At 40.2% G+C, this 20,055-nt stretch overlaps 1 protein-coding gene and 1 long non-coding RNA gene across 2 annotated transcripts; both read left to right on the forward strand.

Moving 5' to 3' along the window:
* Positions 1–244: 244 nt before the first annotated feature.
* Positions 245–1,067, forward strand: LOC125226206 (ubiquitin carboxyl-terminal hydrolase isozyme L3-like). The gene has a single exon (XM_048130125.1). It carries the CDS (start codon positions 346–348, stop codon positions 1,027–1,029), a length of 684 nt encoding a protein of 227 aa, XP_047986082.1. The 5' UTR covers positions 245–345; the 3' UTR covers positions 1,030–1,067.
* Positions 1,068–17,965: 16,898 nt separating this feature from the next.
* Positions 17,966–19,374, forward strand: LOC125226207. Its single transcript, XR_007177057.1, has 3 exons — positions 17,966–18,134; positions 18,536–18,650; positions 18,851–19,374. It is a non-coding gene; the product is annotated as an uncharacterized LOC125226207 (long non-coding RNA).
* Positions 19,375–20,055: the final 681 nt, after the last annotated feature.

Consider the following 20,055-nt stretch of genomic DNA (forward strand, 5'->3'; position numbering starts at 1 on the left):
TAAAAGGCCCATACATTTCAGGGTAGGTACCTACACTTTTTTGTATGGGCTGACAGTCCCGGTAGTATATATCGTCCTTAATCGTAGATTAAAATATATTAAAACAATAAAATGGTGCATACTTTTATCACCGATAGTTGCCGATAGTTACCTTTTTGCTGATTTTTTTTAAATTTGTAAATATATAACCTGACGGACAGCTTCTATTGAAGACCATAGACAGAAATCTATAATCTTCAAATAATCTTGGCTAAAGACTAATTGATTGACATTGACAATTTAAAACTGCTGGAAAAAGAATTTCTATTTTGGTTGCTATTTCACGATAACATATACCAAATAAAAATGGAAGCACTTCCAATGGAGTCGAACCCCGACACTATGAACAAGTACCTACAAAAGCTAGGGGTGCCCGATAACTGGCGGATGGTGGACGTCATAGGACTGGAAGAAGAGGCCCTGGGGTGGGTGCCGCGACCTGTGCTCGCCGTCGTCCTGCTGTTCCCGCTCTCCGATGCTTACGAAGTGCACCGCACCATAGAGGAATCCGAACTGAAAACATCGCAGGAGGAGCTCCCTAAAAACGTCTTCCACCTTAAACAAGTCCTAAGCAACGTGTGCGGCACGATTGCCCTCGTACACAGCATCGCCAACAACGACAATAAAATACAACTCGTTGACGGACTCCTGAAGAGTTACATCGACGAAGCCAAAGGCCTCAACTCCGCGGCCAAAGGTGAGCTGCTAGAGAGATCCACCGCCATCCTTGAGGCGTACAAAGATTTAGTTCGTAGCACTAGCCACGAAACTGAGCAGACCGAAGAACCTGTTAACTACCACTTCGTCACCTTCATTCATAAGGACGGCCACTTGTACGAGCTGGACGGGCGTAAAGATCGACCCATCGACCACGGCCCCACCACTGCCGAAGGGCTCTTAGAGGATGCCGCTAAGGTTTGCCGTGAATTTATCAAAAGAGAACCTGACAACATCGGCTTCAATGTTGTGGCTCTAGTACCAGCCCAGTAATATTTTAATAGCACTTGTTTGTCAGTTAAACTACCTACGTTTTTTCTTCCTTAATGCATTATTATAATTTAAACGCGCTAATTACACGTATTATGAGTTTAACGTAATTTTATTCAGCGTAGGATAGCCATGCCATTACCCAACCTTTTTCTTCTCTTTTGCGATGAAAGTATCATCGCTAATGAAATAATCGTCGGCAGTGACGCGCGCTTGCCGGCGTCACGCGATTCTTCGATATGGCACTACGAAAAATGGCGTTCATTAATTCTCTTCATTAGCGAATACGCGCAACTTGGCCGCTTGCACCGGCCGTCGATTTAAGACTTCCATTCATAATTAATCTTCTTGTTTTCAACAAATCGCCTCTCGCTGTTCGAAACGCTATGTTCACGTCTCAATTAAGAAATCGGCGCACTCTCGCAACACGGCTCCCGCATTCCTCCTTAGAATTCTCTATCTTTGGAAACTAATTAAAAATTCGCCTCGCCTTCTTGGTCCGGTGTTCAATCGGGACGATATAACTTCATTTAAAAACGAGCAATCTTGTTGAAGATAAAGGCTGGCGAGAACGAGAAAACAACGAAGAGCAGCGCGCCGCACGCGGCCGGCCCGCGCCGCCGCGCCTCCGTCCCGCAGCCGCAGCCGCAGCCACAGCCGGCGCGACAAAAAGAAAAACTACGGGGAACTTCAAACTTTTAAATGGAACGCGAGAGAATTCACCGCGTTAACTATGTCGATACTGGGAAGGACGCGACATCGGTAAGTCACGTCACCAAATAAATGACGCCGGGTCTGAAATAAATATATAAATATGTGTAACCAAAGAAAATAATACGGCGGGGACCCGAAATGCTTTAAATATTCAAATGAAGCGAGCCGAGGTGAAATACGGAGGTGCGCTCGCTCGAGTTGAGCCCAATTAAATCGGTGCCACTGAGGTAGAAATTAAAAACAAAAGGAGGATGACGGGGGTCCGGCGCGCATTTTTCTCATGAGTATTATTAGCGCGATGTCAACCCACAAAAAACGGATTTAGAGGCTTGTCGCGGTGATCCCTATCGATAACAACCTGCGTTTTGTACTGTTTTGATAAGTGTGATGGCCGGGGCCGGGGCGCGCGACGTTTTGTTGACGTTTACACTCCGCGTACAGCGGTGATCGATACGCGCCCGCTGCTGCGAGGAATTCGATGGATTCCTCGAGGCACTTGCACCTTGAACATGGCTCGTATTTATTTTTATTAATATAAAATTCATGGACTTAACAATTCACAGAAAATCGGAGCAGTTTCACAACCATCTTAGGTATATCATGGATATAAGGTGCATTAGGGTAATTCCGAATGTCGTCTAATTTCAAAAGTCGCATAAGAATCACCATTATTTCCATCATATCAAAATTTCCCTTTCGAAGTTACCCGAGCACTTCCGTCATTCATAATAGGCTAGTTTCCTATACTTAAAATGATGAAACCCCTTGGCCAAGATAAGAGCCGCTGTTTACACATTGGCGAACCAATCACTTGGCATTGGCTCTTCATGAAAGATGGACGTGGAATGGAAAAGTCTAGGAAATTCTAGGTCATAGACGTTGTCAGAAAAATTTGATTAAAAAATAATAACCCCGTAGTAAAATTAAATTATTTGAAATATTAACAATGTTTTGAATATTCTGATAAGAACATTTATCTTTTTAGGGTTCCGTAGTCAACTAGGAACCCTTATAGTTTCGCCATGTCTGTCTGTCCGTCCGTCCGTCCGTCCGTCCGTCCGTCCGTCCGTCCGTCCGTCCGTCCGTCCGTCCGTCCGTCCGTCCGTCCGTCCGTCCGTCCGTCCGTCCGTCCGTCCGTCCGTCCGTCCGTCCGTCCGTCCGTCCGCGGATAATCTCAGTAACCGTTAGCACTAGAAAGCTGAAATTTGGTACCAATATGTATATCAATCACGCCGACAAAGTGCAAAAATAAAAAATTGAAAAAAATGTTTTATTAGGGTACCCCCCCTACATGTAAAGTGGGGGCTGATATTTTTTTTCATTCCAACCCCAACGTGTGATATATTGTTGGATAGGTATTTAAAAAACCGGCCAAGTGCGAGTCGGACTCGCCCACCGAGGGTTCCGTACCTACAAAACTATTAGGTACTTTTACGTTACTCACATAAGTCTAAAGACTGGGCTAGGCTAGAAGTATAGGTTCTCTAATGAGCATAATTGTATTTAGCGCCACCTCTCGACGAATTTGCGAACTAATTAGCACAGCTTGCGTGAGGTCTTTTATAATGTTAACCAAATTCAACATTTTTTATTTTATTTTAAAGTAGGTGTTTTATGTAAAATTTCGTAGCTATAAATTTTAACACCTTTATTCATAAACGTACACTAAAGTTATCCAGCCGATAAAGTTCGTTTGTCCCTTTCTATCACACCAATACGTCGGAAAGGGACAAACGAACTTTATCGGCTTGATAACTTTAGTGTACGTTTATGAATAACGGGGTAATAGAGCAGGCTCCAAGGGGATGTTCGTTTGCAAAAATAGCGCACCTCATTCTGACTTCAGATATATATTTTATATATCCCGGACACCATATAAACACATGTTGCCAACCAGTTTTGTGGTCCCCTTCCCCACACCCCGGCAATCAAAAATCGCATACAAAGAAAAAAAAAATTTTTATAAAACCATGCCGTGTGGGGTATCAAATAAAAGGGCTTACTGAGTAGTTCACGAATATATAGCATACTATAACATTTATTACACTTCCTCTAAGAATTTTTTTGAAAGTTTACTAAAATGCTCGATTTTCGAGTTAACTTTAAACCACTATTGCTTGAGAAGTTATGAATATATTTTAATCACTATTATTTTAAATAACTAACAATAGTCTATTGTTTGCGAACCAATAGTTCGTACAGTGAAAAAGTTGCATGGAGGAGCGGGGGAGCAATCAAAAATTTTTGTTTCAATATGGTTCTTAAAATTCGGTTTCTGAGTGGAATTTGATTGCGGGACAATATAATTGACAGATTAAAGTGGGAGGAGGAAAGCAGGAGTAGAAAATAGTATTTTATGCAACAGGCGTTTAAAGGAGGTCAAAAAAGACGAGTGGCATGAGTAACAATTTGAGGCGAGGCCGAAAATTGTTATTGAGACGCCACGAGTATTTTTTGACTCAGTTAAACACCGTTGCATACAATACTTTTTCTACGACCATGCACTTAGTTTTTAATAGTTTTCTTGAATAAATTTCGTGAAATTCACACTGTTTCCTGTATTTTGACTCAAAGGTTTGTACTGTCAGCTCGGCTGCGCAAAGCCTTTCCGCGCACGCCCGCAGTGTCGTTATAAGGCGTTGCCATGGTTACAGAGCCAAACAATGCGTTTTCAGTTTTTTCGATACTGCGCGCATGAGCGGAAAGCCGGCGGACGCTGGCTTTGGGGAATAGACCTTTATGTAGGGTTTTAAAGATCTGTGCACGACCCTGTAAATGACGAATAACAGTTCGGGAGTAGAAAAAATATCTAAAACAACAGTTATACACAACGTTTGGCCACGAGAGAAATATCGAAACTCGCCATCTTTGATTGCTCCCCTCGCTCTCCCATGCAACTTTTTGACTGTATTAACTATTATTTTGTATACAATGGACTATTGTTAGTTATTTAAAATAATAATGATTAAAATAGATTCATAACTTCTCAAGCAATAGTGGTTTAAAGTTAACTCGAAAATCGAGCATTTTAGTAAACTTTAAAAAAATTCTTAGAGGAAGTGTAATAAATGTTATAGTATGCTATATATTCGTGAACTACTCAGTAAGCCCTTTTATTTGATACCCCACACGGCATGGTTTGATGAAAAAAAAAATTTTCTTTGTATGCGATTTTTGATTGCCGGGGTGCGGGGAAGGGGACCACAAAACTGGTTGGCAACATGTGTTTATATGGTGTCCGGGATATATAAAATATATACCTGAAGTCAGAATGAGGTGCGCTATTTTTGCAAACGAACATCCCCTTGGAGCCTGCTCTATAAGTATTACCGTACTGTAAAAATGTAATGTATACGGATTAATGAATTTAATATAGATAGGTAATTATTGATATGTGGCAAAACGAAGGAAATTGTTTACACCTTCGCAATAAGTATCTAATGATATTTTTTTTAATTTACCATGTTACTTCACGTACCTACTTAGGTACTTATTTTAAAAACTCTAAAAATGTCTATATTGAGTTTCTGCTACAGACCACCATGTGGCTTCTGCACGGCTTCTGCATATTCTGCGCTGTGATAGAATTGCCATAGTAGGTATGTATATATTATATAATAGGCAATAAGAGGCAAAAAACATATTGTGCTAAAATATTTAAAATACCTACAGTCATTTCCGAAACGTGTGAATTCATGTCAATACTTTCTTTTATCAGTATTACACGGAGTAGGTAAACGTTTCGTGGCAGCGGCAGCGCACACTGCAAAGAGCGCACGCGGACACCGGCGCGGCGCCACAGAATATATTATAATAGCACAAGTAAAGAAGGCCCACTGCTTTGATGTTTCCGAAATGCCGCCTTTTTAAATACCTACAACATTCTTACAAAGAAACGAGCCGCACGTGCGCGGCGTCCGGTGATAGGGTTACCAATGGATCCAAACGAATAAATACTCACATTAAATGTTATATTATTATATTCAAGTCTTGAGTACTTTCTAGGTATATACGCTGTATTTATATATTTTTGTTCAAGGTTCCAACATCACAAGCCTTATTGAACTTTTCCGTGGGACTTAATCAGTAGTAGATCTGTATAAGAATATCTTTTGGTATTTATTTTATACAATATGTCTATTTAACTAAGTATTATTAGCCATTCCACCCGCGGACATCGCTTAAAAAACCTCGCGACGTAAAGTAACAATAGAAAGTGCGAACGTGCATTCCGTGAGAATGTGCGCCACCCCTGAGTAGGCCGCGAACTCGCGGCCACAGCTCGCGGCCGCCAGGATATACTTGTAGCGCGGCGATAGGATAGCGGAGTGAGCCGCCCCTGGCGGCGCCAGCGGACGCGTCTGTGTGCGTGAGCTAGGTATGCATACAACTACAACTGCTGTAGGCACCGCCCCCCCTCAGCGCGTCCTCTGCGGCGCGGCGATAATCACCTAGGCCTAAGGCCCTGGTTTCTCTGGCCCGTCACACGCGCCCGGCGGCGTCTGGATCTGGATGTGAGCCACATGTGCCGCTCTGCCACACGCCGTCGGTCGCGGGTGCGTGGGTTTTCTGACCCTTGGTCACCCGTCGCCGGCGACGGAACTCAGAAGCTCTGGTAGACTGATTTTTGAACTGTTGTGTTGTGCTCTGATCAAAATGAATGCAAACATACTTACATTGTAATTCTTAGAGGAAGAAGATTATACGCGACTTAATCCGTTTCCATATAAATATTGATTTTACCCAAAAAAAGAGACAGTCAAACGATATTTTTGTATGAAACCGGCAAAAAGAAAGTGAAATTTTTAACTTGGTACTCAAACACTTGCATTGTAGTAAAGAAAAATTTACATCATATATTCGATTATATCGAAAACAGTTCACAGAAGTACAATTCATCCATTAGTTCATCATTATCTTTAGTGAAGTCAGTCATTTTCCATATCAAGACGCCACCCGCCGTCCGTTGCTATTGTGCAAAACGAATACAGACCGTCGCGTGCGGCGTGTGACCTTCGCCCGTCGAACCACCCGCCGCCGGCGACGTTTCAGAGAAACCACCCTCAAACATTTCCGAACAAAACATTCGAACGTCGTCAGTCGCGGACCCGCGTAAAAAACCACAACGTTCTATGAACATTGGTCAAGTGCGAGTCGGTTTTCGACTTTTCCATACAAAGAACTCATGAGCGCCTGAACGACTGTGATGGCAAAGTTAACTTTTCGCACTTTCAAGACTTTACGTATATATCTCGGAAACGAAATGGACCTCAGATTTGGGCTGTCGGTGGCACAAATTCTATGTTTTCGTCAACAGAGACCTTTTTTTGGACCGATTTGAACAAAATTTTGCTCAGTCCACTTACAAACGGTCTTAAGCGCCTCCTTTTTAGTAGGAACTTAAGTCATTTTGGAAAATGAAAAAAAAATTGAACAATTTCTAAAAATAAAAAGACAGAAATGAATTTCTTTCTACCTATCCATCACGCTTACAAAATTTTAAGACGTTTAGTAACTACTTGCAGCGTCAGTGAGTGAAAATCTTAATTTGAGTTTTTTTCTCATAAGTCCGACTTACGCTTGACTGTAGATTTCTAATAGGTTTTCCTGTAATCTACAGGTAGAGGGCTATCTCGTGTATTTTTTTGAAAATTTTACGCTAAGTAGTTTCGGAGATAAGGGGGGGGAATGGTCATTTTTTGTCTATTTTCTTAAATTACTTCTAAAGTACCAAAATAAAAAATTAAAAAAAAAATATATTTCAAATGCTCATAAAATGCTCTTTCATTTGATATATAACACAATATAGTTTTAATAACTTTGATTTTTAATTTTGAAGTTTACCCCCCAAAAGTGACCCCTATGATTAAATTTAATTTAATTAAATTACATATCCGTCTTTGGGCCACAGGTTTACATATGTGTACCAAATTTCAAGTAAATCGGTCTAGTAGTTTCGGAGAAATCGGCTATAACAGAGGGACAGACAGACACACGAGTGATCCTATAAGGGTTCCGTTTTTCCTCTTTGAGGTACGGAACCCTAAAAATTAATAAGGGTTTACTAAAATCGTTTTTTGATAATATTAATATTTTCGGAAATAATCGCTCCTAAAGGAAAAAAAAGTGCGTCCCCCCCCTCTAACTTTTGAACCATATGTTTAAAAAATATGAAAAAAATCACAAAAATAGAACTTTATAAAGACTTTCTAGGAAAATTGTTTTGAACTTGATAGGTTCCGTAGTTTTTGAGAAAAATACGGAAAACTACTACGCTCTTGGCCGGTTTTTTAGGGTTCCGTAGTTAGGAAATACATTAAACATTTGCAAGGTTATTTTATTTCCTAAAATCTACACTATTATTGGCATAGATAAACTTATTATTTTCGTAAATATTTCACTACTGTCCTCTCTGACGGCTGACGACCAACTGAATGAAGCGCCAACGTGTAAACGCAGTTGGCCATTGGCGCCAAGATCCTTTGATGTGTGGACAAAAAACCGACACCAATCGGTTGGCCGGCAAGCGCAAGCGCCAACTGCCAACTTACGGCCAAGTAGCCCTCTACACGCTTGGCTAAGGGGGTTGGTGGAACCGTTGGCCATATGTGTACAGCGGCCATGAGATTTCTGAAAACCACAATTCCTGAACTGGTTCCTAGAGGCAGTTATAAAATGAAATTACACACACACACACACACACACAATCACGCCTGTATCCCATAAAGGGGTAGGCAGAGCACATGAAACTACTAAAGCTTCAGGGCCACTCTTGGCAAATAAGGGGTTAAAAGAAAACGAAACTGAGGCATTGCAGTGACAGGTTGCCAGCCTCTCGCCTACGCCACAATTTAACCCATATCCCATAGTCGCCTTCTACGACACCCACGGGAAGAAAGGGGGTGGTGAAATTCTTAACCCGTCACCACACAGGCGAAATAAAATGAAATTAACAAGTGCAAAATTTGCTTCAGATTGCCCATGGGATTCTATGAATGCAGAATTTCACGGTAAGTTTCAAAACATAATTTCCGAATGGAAAAAAATCTGATGGTGTTTTCAAGTAGGTAGCTAGAACTCAATGCATAGCAAACATCCTATAAAATAAAAGTAGGTACTTAGGTAGCAGCAGCGGCTGATCCATTACAAGCCGATTCCCACCGGCTTACCTAAAATTGATTACTAGTAAAGTACCTTTAAATGTTTTGCTCAGTATTGCCTGACAGAAATTTTCACCAGCCGCCACTGTTAGGTAGGTAAGTATAAGAAGATGGAGTATTAAATATTACAGAAGGGCAAAACAAGCACAACCTTTAACCATGTTGGCCACAATCATCAGTCATAACGAGGAGAGAACAGAATATTATTTGCTTTATTTACAAAAGTTTATTTTTACTTAGGTATTTTTCGTTGTCATTTTTGTTGTAAAAGACATAGAAAAGGAAATTCTATAATCATCAGAGAGACCCCGCTTCAGTATAGTTCGTTTGCAGGCTATTTCTAACTGAAAAAAAACTAAATTGTAAAATTTTACCATTGCTGTATTCCTTTCCCCTTCATGCTGCTGACCGCTTTTGTCTATGATCGAAACTGCAGTTTTATCAACAAAAATATTTTCTCTTTATAAAGTTCTTTAATCGTATTTTAAAAAAAATATTAATATTATCTTTTCCCCTCACTAGCTCGGAAACACGTGTTTTGTCCTTTAATACCAGCGGGTAAAAACGCATTTTATCCACTAGTGGGTAAAGTAATTTGACCTTGAATAAAGTCAAATTAACTGCTTTAAAATTGATAAAAGTAGGTGAATCTAGTAATAAAGATGATTTCCCACCTGTGAAACTACTGGAAGCAGTGATAAACGCATTTTTTGCGTTGTAGTTTCCTCGCTGTAGTGAGGGGAAAAGTTTTGTGTTACACTCGGGTGCAAAAGTATTTTACTTCTCGTGTGTTAAAAAACTCGCAAATTCAGGATTCTATTTTCGAACCACTCGCTTCGCTCGTGGTTCAACTATAGAATCCTTTTACTTGCTCGTTTTTCAATTTCACACTCGGCGTTAAAATACAACTTTGCCCCCTTGTATAACAAATAACTATTTTTCCATTTTTTATTTTTGCACTTTGTTGGCGTGATTGATATACATATTGGTACCAAATTTCAGGTTTCTAGTGCTAACGGTTACTGAGATTATCCGTGTTTTTAGTTGACTACGGAACCCTAAAAACGTGTTTTTTTACTAAATTAAAAAGCGTAGGAAATAAATTTCTCTACATAAAATAAACAAAGGGGAGACTCGTATATTGTGATAGTACCTATAGTTCATTTCATAGTTTATATTTGTCAGTACCTAAAGTGGGCATTCATTAACACTCGCCGCGACCTCTGCCGGCACCCGCTCGATTTATTCAAACAAAACACATTTATTTTAGACACAACACCCACAATGAGGATCTAAGTGCTTATTGGGAGAGTTAACTACCATTGAAATATGAGACTTGAATTGCAAATCATTTTAAATTGTACGTCTTCCACGGCGGACGCGTAAGGTAATAAAAATTTAAGAACAGTTTTGAAGAAGCAATGGATATAATGAAATCAGGAGGTGTTTTCCTTGTGGTAGTCGCTAGGGGCCCAGCGCGAGGCTCTCGACGGGGAGTCTACGCAGGCCTACCGACGCTCATCACTATTCAATAAGCTCCATTTATTGAAATTACATAATTTGTGTGTGAATAATGACGATTGTGATGAATCTTCGTGGGCGATGCGAGCGACTTAAGCCCGGTTAACTTTTGACCGAGTGCGTATTAATAAGCTGTCTGTGCTCGAGGCGTTCTTCAGTGTAGAATAGTAGTAAAGACGTTTAGATTTCATATGATTGTAGTTTCTTATCTCTCTAGGGGTTAGGTGTAATACTAATCATTTGGCTAGGAAACGTTTAAGCAGTGTGTATTGATTTCTGGCATGGTGTCTGAATGAGCGAGTGGTTGAATGGATTCCAATTATGGGGGAGTATTAGTTATGTGAACTTTCTACTTATTCTAAGTTGATAGGAGTTCTAGATTTAGTACCACAATGGGAACTGCCTTCTTCTTATATCTGTTGTGGCCAAAGCCAAATGACTAGAACTGACGACGCGACCAATGAGGAGGCACACTGACATTTTTATCCCGCCAGGCGGCGCCTGTGCAAGTGTCTAGTCATGTCACTGTCATTCATATGTGAGAGAGAGAAAAATATGTCATCTTCTCGCTCTCACGTATGAAATTCTTTATCTGTGCAATGCAAGTGCAATGGACTAATAGGGTGGCGCCATCTGTCATAACCTTTGAGTGTGCCTCCTCATTAGTGGCACTTGCCAGTCTTGCCACTTTTTGTTTTTTACATATGAAAATGCTGATTTTATTGAGAATTCCCCTTTGTCGAAGTGCCAGTACAACAATTTCCATCTCACTCTATTGTTACTTAAGCTTTTTCCAACGAAACCTCAGAAATTCGCCCACGTTTATAAATCGTCGCTAAATTTATCATAGTTGTACGACATCGCGGATTCGCAACGAACATTACCGTCTTTATGAATAAAACATCCTCTCCATTGCCGAATATACTGGTATATAGAAAGCCTAGTGTTTTCTTATGCAACCTCGTATATAAACGGACTAAATGGTTAGGAAAGGAACCCATTGTCTTGACATACAGTGTTTAAATTTGGAAACTCGTTGAAGGGAAGATAGATCGGTGTGTGCGTGAAGTAGTGAAGTGGGATGATATCTTGCGCCGGCGCTGCGTTTACGATTTCCACGAACGGCAGCGGTAAGGCACGACGAGGAAACGGTAAATTGACTAAATTAAATGTAGGTAGATGTCCGCTCGTGACGTGAGATTGGATTTAATGTTATCATGACGTTTTTTCATCTGGTCATTTCTTAAATTCTTTATAGGTGGTGTCACGTGAAGCCTGCGAGGCTATGAAATTACGTGGGTCATAAAACGGATTACGGGATTACTTACTCGTACTATTTTCCCTTCCTTTACATGCAGATGTACCTAATACTTTAATTCTGAGAATCATTATTTTATAGTTAAAAAAATTCGACCTCAGGAAAATCTTTGTTATTTTTATCAACTCTACCTATGGATTGCCATACCATGCATGTCATAAAACTATAAAACATAATATTTCATCTTCTAACTAGTAATATTAACTTTATTCATGAATGTGCATGAATCGCGACTACAAACTTCGGAAGTCCGTCGGTACTTGGTCGGTAGCGGCACCACGCGGTACACAGTAAGCACATAGTGTTTCAACGACTGGCCTCCCGCAGTGCTCCCCCAATTATAGCTCGAATTAATTCCTCTTAAAACAAACAGCACTTACTGCGTTTACTGCATTAGCTCGACAGCACTCATAAACTCTGCTTTTGATTGATACATACTGGGCAAATAACGACCGGGCGACGTTCGCGTAATGGTCGCTACACTCGCTACTGGACCACTTCGAGAATGCAGCGCTCTGGGCACCTTTGACTCGTTCGCGATCTGCATAATATTGAAGTCGTTACGGTTAAATACCTTTATTTAAATCAGTCAAATAATCGTTAACATCACACCGCGACATGGACTTTAGCCGCTTTGTTAAAAATAACAATAAAAATCTGCATTTTATTGGATTTCTTTACCTACAGATAATATGTAACTTGCAATGGGTATTATAGTAAATTGTCGTAACAAGTGGAAATCCGTGGTCACTGCCTTCCCTCTATGCATACACAACATATGATTTCTCTTTCGACTTTAACATTATACTATCTAAAGCATATTAACTACCGATCAGTTAATCCAAACAAAATAGTTTCGGATAAGACCGGAGATTCCTCGAATCTGTGTACGTATCGCCGTGTCAGGTTAATTGGTGAGTGGCGGGGGGAGGGAGGGGGGGTAGATTAATGAACGGCTACCGCGGGCTTATCGCGCAGCATCTGGCGCATGACTGATCATCTGTCGTGCGCGCGCGCTCGCGGCTAGGGTCGTGCTCGATCTATGGTGATGTCGATATTTGTTTAAGTTAAGAAATGTCATAGTTACGGATCCAAATTTTCTCCTCCTTCTTGGTTCATAAGTACCTCAATATCTTAACATAATCTTCCAAGGTCGTCAAGGAAAGCTTCGAGAGCCAATCTTATACTAAGTACGAGGAAAGACAGCCCCGTATATAAGTAACACTTCAACAGGCTAAGTAGGTAATTTATGTACTTATTATGTACTCGTATTCATAGAAAGGCTGGTATTCCAGTTCTTCACCAGTATTGGCCTTTTCTGGACTGAATAGGTGTTTATTTGACAAATAAGTATTAAGTACCGTGTCCTTTCACAGCCAATTTTTTTTCACAGCCAATAAACATCGACTACAATCTAGATGGGGCGCATCTAAAGATCTGTTGATAGATCTGCTCTTTTGCTGCAGAAGGCCTGGAATAGTGTTTTACATCTAATTAGCTATTTAAGGTACGTACTAGTAGCTAGTTTGAGCACTGGTATGTGTAGAGTGTGGTTTTATCGACACCTGCTTGACAGCCCTATCGCCGTGATATGACAGTACCCAGCCAGGCACTGCTTCTCAGAAGTCATACTCATCGAATGCCTTACGAGCACCGTGGCCCAGTCGGCCGAGGTTTTTTCTCCGCTTCATAGTTTTATTGGGCGCATTGAAATATTTTTGTTTAGATTAAACGTCGTTTAACCAGTAGGTTGCTACATTAGGATTAATGTCGGACATCAGTTACTTACCTGTTTGTCCCGATGGTTTATATTGTTGTGCTATTGAGGGATCGGTCATGGGAACTGATCTGAGTGACTGAGCACTTTGATTTTGATATGTGGCGTTTTTGTGAGTTAAAGCTTGGCCAATCATTATATTTAAAGTTTAACTTGGTCTTATTCGTCTTGAAATAAAATATTTATGTTTTATGTATCGGTGTGTAAAAGGGAAATTTATCAAATATGCATACCTACCTATACTATGTCTACATGTCTACATCAATAAGAGTTTTTGGAATCAAATCTGATTTGTGTAGATTTCTTTAACACTAAGTCTTATTCTATGTCATACCTAATAAGCCTCTAGAAGATAACCCAAGAGTTTGTAGATTTAACCGTACTTAATCTCAACAAAGATATACTGTTGGCAATACACAGATTTATTCACACTCACTTTATACATTTATAACTACATAACATAAGCCTGTAACGCAATGTAAATACATAGCCATATAGCACAATCTTACCACAGGACAGAAGCCCGGGAGCACCTCACGCAATAATTAATTGTTCATTTAAATACAAAGGCTAATTTAATAAGTGACCCGACTCGAAAATGTCAAAGTGATTCAAATAAAAAACGACAAAGAAAATAAATATAATAAAGAAGGATGGCGCTCGGACGCAACGGGCCGATCGCCCAGGCCGGTGTCATGGGAAATGTGACTTTTTATACTTCAAATAAATTGGGAGTCATTTTTTAAAAGTGTCTCTTTTTTTGTTGTTTGGGTATTGAGCAGTGCTACAATGGGTGGACACGAACGGCTGTTAGGTAACATTTTTAACATCATTATAAGTGAAAAGCCATGAGTGATGACCCGTCCCCCGGGCTCGTTACTCCCGAGGTTCTGGGAACCGCCTCTACGCAGTATTGTGCATTTACTATGCGTACGGGCGCAGCCTCTATGTGACATAATTTATTAAATTAAGAATGGTAAATCATTGAGGAGGACCACAAAACACAATGAACCTTTTGTTCTTTGAACATTTTTAAGAGTATCATAACTTTTCTGAGCTGTCACCGTTTTATCATTCTTTTGTTTTTGCTGCTTAATAATTTTTTGGACTTCCGTAAGTTAGAAAGAAATGTTTGAAAAAAGGACATTCCTGTAGTGTTGTGGGTGTTATGGGACCGTGGGAGCGCCCCCCGGGGCTCCCGCGCCGCCCCGGTAGCGCCCGCGCAGCCCCCCGGGCCGCGACACTCGCGCCCCATTACTGAGCCAATGCATGATAATTACCTGACAATTATAATTAAAAACATATTTAAAAAGCCAGAAACATCCATGTCTATCTCGGTCAACTGTCTAGTGAATTGTGAACAAAGTTGGATTGAAAATGTTTTTTTTAAGAGAACTTGTAAAAAAGACGAAAATGGTATACTGTGTCCACTGAAGTCTCATATTCTCTAGAGCAGTCTTCAGCGTTCTTAGGATACCTAAGACAACATTATTCATCTAGGAACTACACTATAGAGGAATGGATTTTAGTAATACATACAGAAGAACGATGCTCACTTTTATTGAAATAATAACTTATCATCTTCAGGGGTTTCAGAAGCCACAAACGTATTTCAATACATTCAGAGTGTCCATATCTCAAACGAGAACATGCAAAGAATTTCTTTAACGATGCCATGTTTTTTATTTGAAGTCTTCGAATTCTAACCTCTAGTTACGGAGCCCAACACAGATCATTGAGATAGACGGGCAATGTTTGTTTTTTGGGGCCCGGCTATAAAAGCATCATGATTATCTATCATATTTAAACATCGACAGATACGTCGGGGACGTTCGCTTCGGAACGTACGGGCCATCGATAAGTGACGATAAGGTAATGGTCGAGATAGAGCCGCGGCTACCGAATCTGATACGCGACGGTAGCCAGATGAGCGGTCACTCACACCACCATAACCTCCATACTTTATTGAACACCATTTTATTAAACGTGCGATTGACATTCGAGCATTCCGGCGGCGAGAGAATAAACCGAGCAGCTAATAGGCACTTACGGGCCGGCCGTGGCGCGGACATTGTGCGCGCTAATTTTATTGATCATCCACTGCCTTATTACGCTCTCCTACCGAAAGCCTAATCTAAAAGCCATCAATATACCGTTATCTAGAGCGTGGCGTCGATAAAACGAGAATACGAGCCATAAATGAGTACAAAATGCGACACTAGCTCCTAATCGCTCCTAAGCGGTGCTCGCGCGGATGAAACTGCCAATATTTATAACGCGAGACATAAAGTACCTAACACAATAAAAACGAAATGGCAAGACGCGCAAAATTTTATGCTAATCGACTGTAAAAATGCAATAAAAAATCCGACCTTGTGGAGTTTAGCTTAGCGTTGATGCGAGAGTGGCTTCGGACTTTTTGGAAAGAGGTGGTCACTGGCTAGCCGAACAAATAAACCGGCACGGCTGAGGTTACATGTCACGTTTGTTCGCCGTGACGTCAACGTCACATGCTCTAAAAAATGTCAACGTCAGATCCATACATTGAAATTAAATAATTGGTAATCTGATCAATCAAGTGAATAGTAGGGGTAAGCGTTTGTACTGTTGTACATCCGCCTTCCGCCCGCGCCCCTCCCGCAGCGCGTGCGAGTGTTGCCAACTCGGAATAAAATATACCAGATCTGGGATATTTTCACGGCTCTTTCATCGAAAATTTTTATTTAGCATTGGGCACATATTTTTACATATTTGGTCTAAGGCATCAACTTGAAAGCAACCATATTTGTCATCGCCATATGGTATTCAATTTTATTATGAATTTTCGTGTGTGGCGGACGTCGATGTAATATAACAATTTTCAAAATAAATGGAAGGGTGAGTTATTTACGGATTGCCATGCTGATCCTATTAAGCTAACCATGCTTTTCATATTTGATAGCCCACTATGAAAGTGTTGTCAGAATCGTTAAAGTTATTTAATAATCGCAATAACGCTTGCACACTGTTATCAAAAACGCTGCAGCGTTAGCATAGCCGGACTCGATATGGGTTCAGTTTTGTATTCTTCATGAGTATCCAAGTCAGGAACGGATCCACCCCTTCCCAGAAAAAATGCTATAATTGGCTCAGCTCAGACGCAGTGCCGGATAAAGCAGCGCAGAGCCTGTAGCAAGTTCTATCTAGAAGCCCTAAAGGGTGAAGCCACACTAGAGCAATTTCGGTTACGCTATATATATACGCGTGATCACGTGACTCGGCGTGGCGCGTGAGGCTTCATCTTAAAGTGCAAGGATTTTAAGCATATAATTATATAGGTACATGTTAAGGCAGAAAATTCAAGCATTCCAAGGCTTAGATTGCTTTAGTATATTTATTTAATTTGTCCTAATTTGCGAGGAAATGAGGAGAAATAATCAATAAATTATGACTTATAATATACATACATACATACATACAATCACGCCTGTATCCCATGAAGGGGTAGCACATGAATCTACTCGTTTCAGTGCCACTCTTGGCAAATAAGGGATTGAAAGAAAACGAAACTGTGACATTGCAGTGACAGGTTGCCAGCCTCTCGCCTACGCCACAATTTAACCCATAGGTATCCCACAGTCGCCTTCTACGACACCCACGGGAAGAAAGGGGTTGTGAAATTCTTAACCCGTCACCACACGGGCAACATATAATATATTACTTACAATATATTGACACTGGGGCTAATATATATTTTTATTGACTTATAATATAGTTTTCAGTACAGATGTTGCGTTTTTTACGCACTAGTGTGAAAAGTGATTCATTTCTTGTCAGGTCGAAACTTCGGAGGACCATCTGTACTGAAAAACGTCGTACCATACACGTGCGAAAAGGAAATTCGTAACTCGTGTTGATTTAGAACACTCCCTTCTGTTGTGTTTTAATTTATTGCCACTCGTTTCGAACTTCCACCTTTTCGCACTTGTATCGTAATGTACTATTACATAATTATGGTATGTATTGTAAAACGTTGTACGATACATGTACGAATAGAATAAGTATTATAGGTAATTCACTACTCCTGTCGATTTAAAAAACTCTCTTCGTTCGTGTTTTAATCACAACTCGTTTCAAATTTCCCATTTTTCGCACTTGTATCGTAATTTACTATTGATTACTTTACTATTGATTACTATATATTAGTTAAAATAAAAATTCCATCAAATATATTGCTAAAAAACAACAGACTCGTAACCAAATAACAAAGGTGAATTTTACTGCACATTTAGGTATCATTTGACGGCATTTCAATTTTAGATAGGTACTGAATTATTTTTAATCATTTATGAATTATTTTTAATCATTTATTTTAAGTACCTTTATGCCTTTAATTCGAGGTAGACTCATTTAAAAAAAAATGTTAACCTATTTTAGACATCTTCTATACATTAGCCTAGCGTTTTTCAAAATCGGAGTTGGCAACACTGACGCCGAAGTGATTTGTCAACGCGTCTTGTGTTAATTTTTTTGCGGTTATCTATCACATCACAGATCTAACAACTTACAAGTTCAATGGAGTAAGTGATCGAATCTTTAAAAACATGGGAGTTGGAGAACTTAATACGAAAATTCACCAGTAAGTACAATGTATTTTTTTCATTATTTAGTCAAGTTGCTAATGACACGAGGCCAATAGCTTGCTGGGCTGCGGCCCCGGCCGATAATGGATGCAATCTCGTAATAATACACATTTAAATTTCTTGTCTATAAAATACACATTTAAGTTGGCTCAATTTTCGTTGAACGTCCGGCATGTGCTTTCGCGGCGCGAGCCGATTTAGACTTGGTATGGTAACTATAGTTCCGTCAAAATGAGAGAGACCGGAATTATTTTTGCCAGGGAGAGAATTGCGAGGGGATCTTTAGCCCGAGTCAAAATCGGGCGCAATCGCCCGTTTGAGTGAGTTTTGATAGTGATTCTGTTGTGTATTTTCTTATAGTTGGATAGTTTCTAACAAAGCGTTGCATATTTTCCAGCCCCGGAATCGGACGCTAATAAAACCATGTTCCGATGGTAATAGGCGACGCCCAGCGTGCCCGGGTGTTGAAATAAGTGCAAAACTGCTCTCCGCTCGCCTTTTGTCCACCAACGGTAAATTGTACATTCTTTAAAAACCTTGTCAAATTGTCACTTAGGTTATGTGTAATTCCAAATTAGCAGTAGGTCGTTTCACAGAACGCGTTGACGTTCGGAATTCGAATTCCGGGGCAATTCCCCTGTCCTACGGGCGATCCAAGTCTCACGGACGCCGTCTTTGGAATTTTACTTAAAGACTGGTATACACATTTCAGGGTTCACGCCGCGTCGCCTAATCCTCGCGCCGGTCGCCAGCATTCCCCGCTGTGTTCCGGTAACCTACAGGCGGCAAGCTGACGCTGCCGTCATCCACACGACACCATCTCTGAGGCGGCTGACGTGGCAGTCGTGGTGGTCTGAGGCGGCTGACGTAGCACGTTTGAGGTTAGACCTTTCCAATCACTCTTATCTACATCATCGAACCGGCATAATTATGGTTCTGGCACCCTCCGTGTTACTATACCTTTTATTTTAATATCCGCCGTACACCGTTTCTACCCGTAGTTTTAACTCAAGAGTTCGCTGATCCACGTTTGTTCCCTTAAATAATTTAAAACCTTAGTCTCATGTTCAAGTGTAGCTAGCCCTCGGCTCTGTAAACTTAGTAAATTAGAGAGTAATTTCATAATATAAGGCAAGGCTCAGTGGAGTCCTTTGTAATAGATTAATTAACAGAGAAATAATTACCTTTTGCCCTTAAGAGTTGTTTCAATTTTAAATCTTGTCTGCTAGCATAATGGCCCCCAATTATAGATATTGTAGCAATATTGAAAAATATTAACTTTGAGTTAAAAAAAGATGTAATACGGTTCCTCTAGGGCCAAATATTTTTCCACGCTGTTCATAATTTTGTAGTATGGTATGTGATATTAATTGTATCATTCATTTCCAGACTCTGATGGATTTTTCTGAGTTTAACATAAGCACAGACCTAATAGTTATAGAAACTTCAGAAAAGGAAAACTTGTCCTCGGAAAAGGAAAATGTGCCATCTGCAATTGCTGAGAAGAAAGCAGAGCCCAGTTATAATTCCAGGGTAAGCAGTTTCTAACAGACTTCTTTACCTAGAAGGAGGAGGTTCTGTATTTTATTGTAAAAAACATTATAAGAATTTCAATTCAATAAATGAATACTGCATAGGCAGACCAACATACCAGAGAGAGATTTTATTCCAACCATTTTTGAAGTAACATACTCATCTTATCACAATAATATTTTTAATATAACTGCATTGTTAGGCAAGATACCGGGCTGGCCTAGCGAGTAGTGACTAAGTGACCGTCCCTACTAAGCCGCAGTTCTGGGTTCGAATCCCGGTAAGGACATTTATTTGTGTGATGAGCACAGGTATGTTCCTGAAAATCCTGAGTCATGGATGTTTTTTATTTATATAATTATTTGTTTATTAATTATATCGTTG

This window comes from Leguminivora glycinivorella, chromosome 5 (assembly GCF_023078275.1).
Source record: "Leguminivora glycinivorella isolate SPB_JAAS2020 chromosome 5, LegGlyc_1.1, whole genome shotgun sequence".
In the NCBI taxonomy this organism is placed as follows: Eukaryota; Metazoa; Arthropoda; class Insecta; order Lepidoptera; family Tortricidae; genus Leguminivora; species Leguminivora glycinivorella.

Excerpts from the sequence above, each read along its gene's own strand:
- LOC125226206 (XM_048130125.1), top strand. The coding sequence starts at position 346 with ATGGAAGCACTTCCAATGGAGTCGAACCCCGACACTATGAACAAGTAC.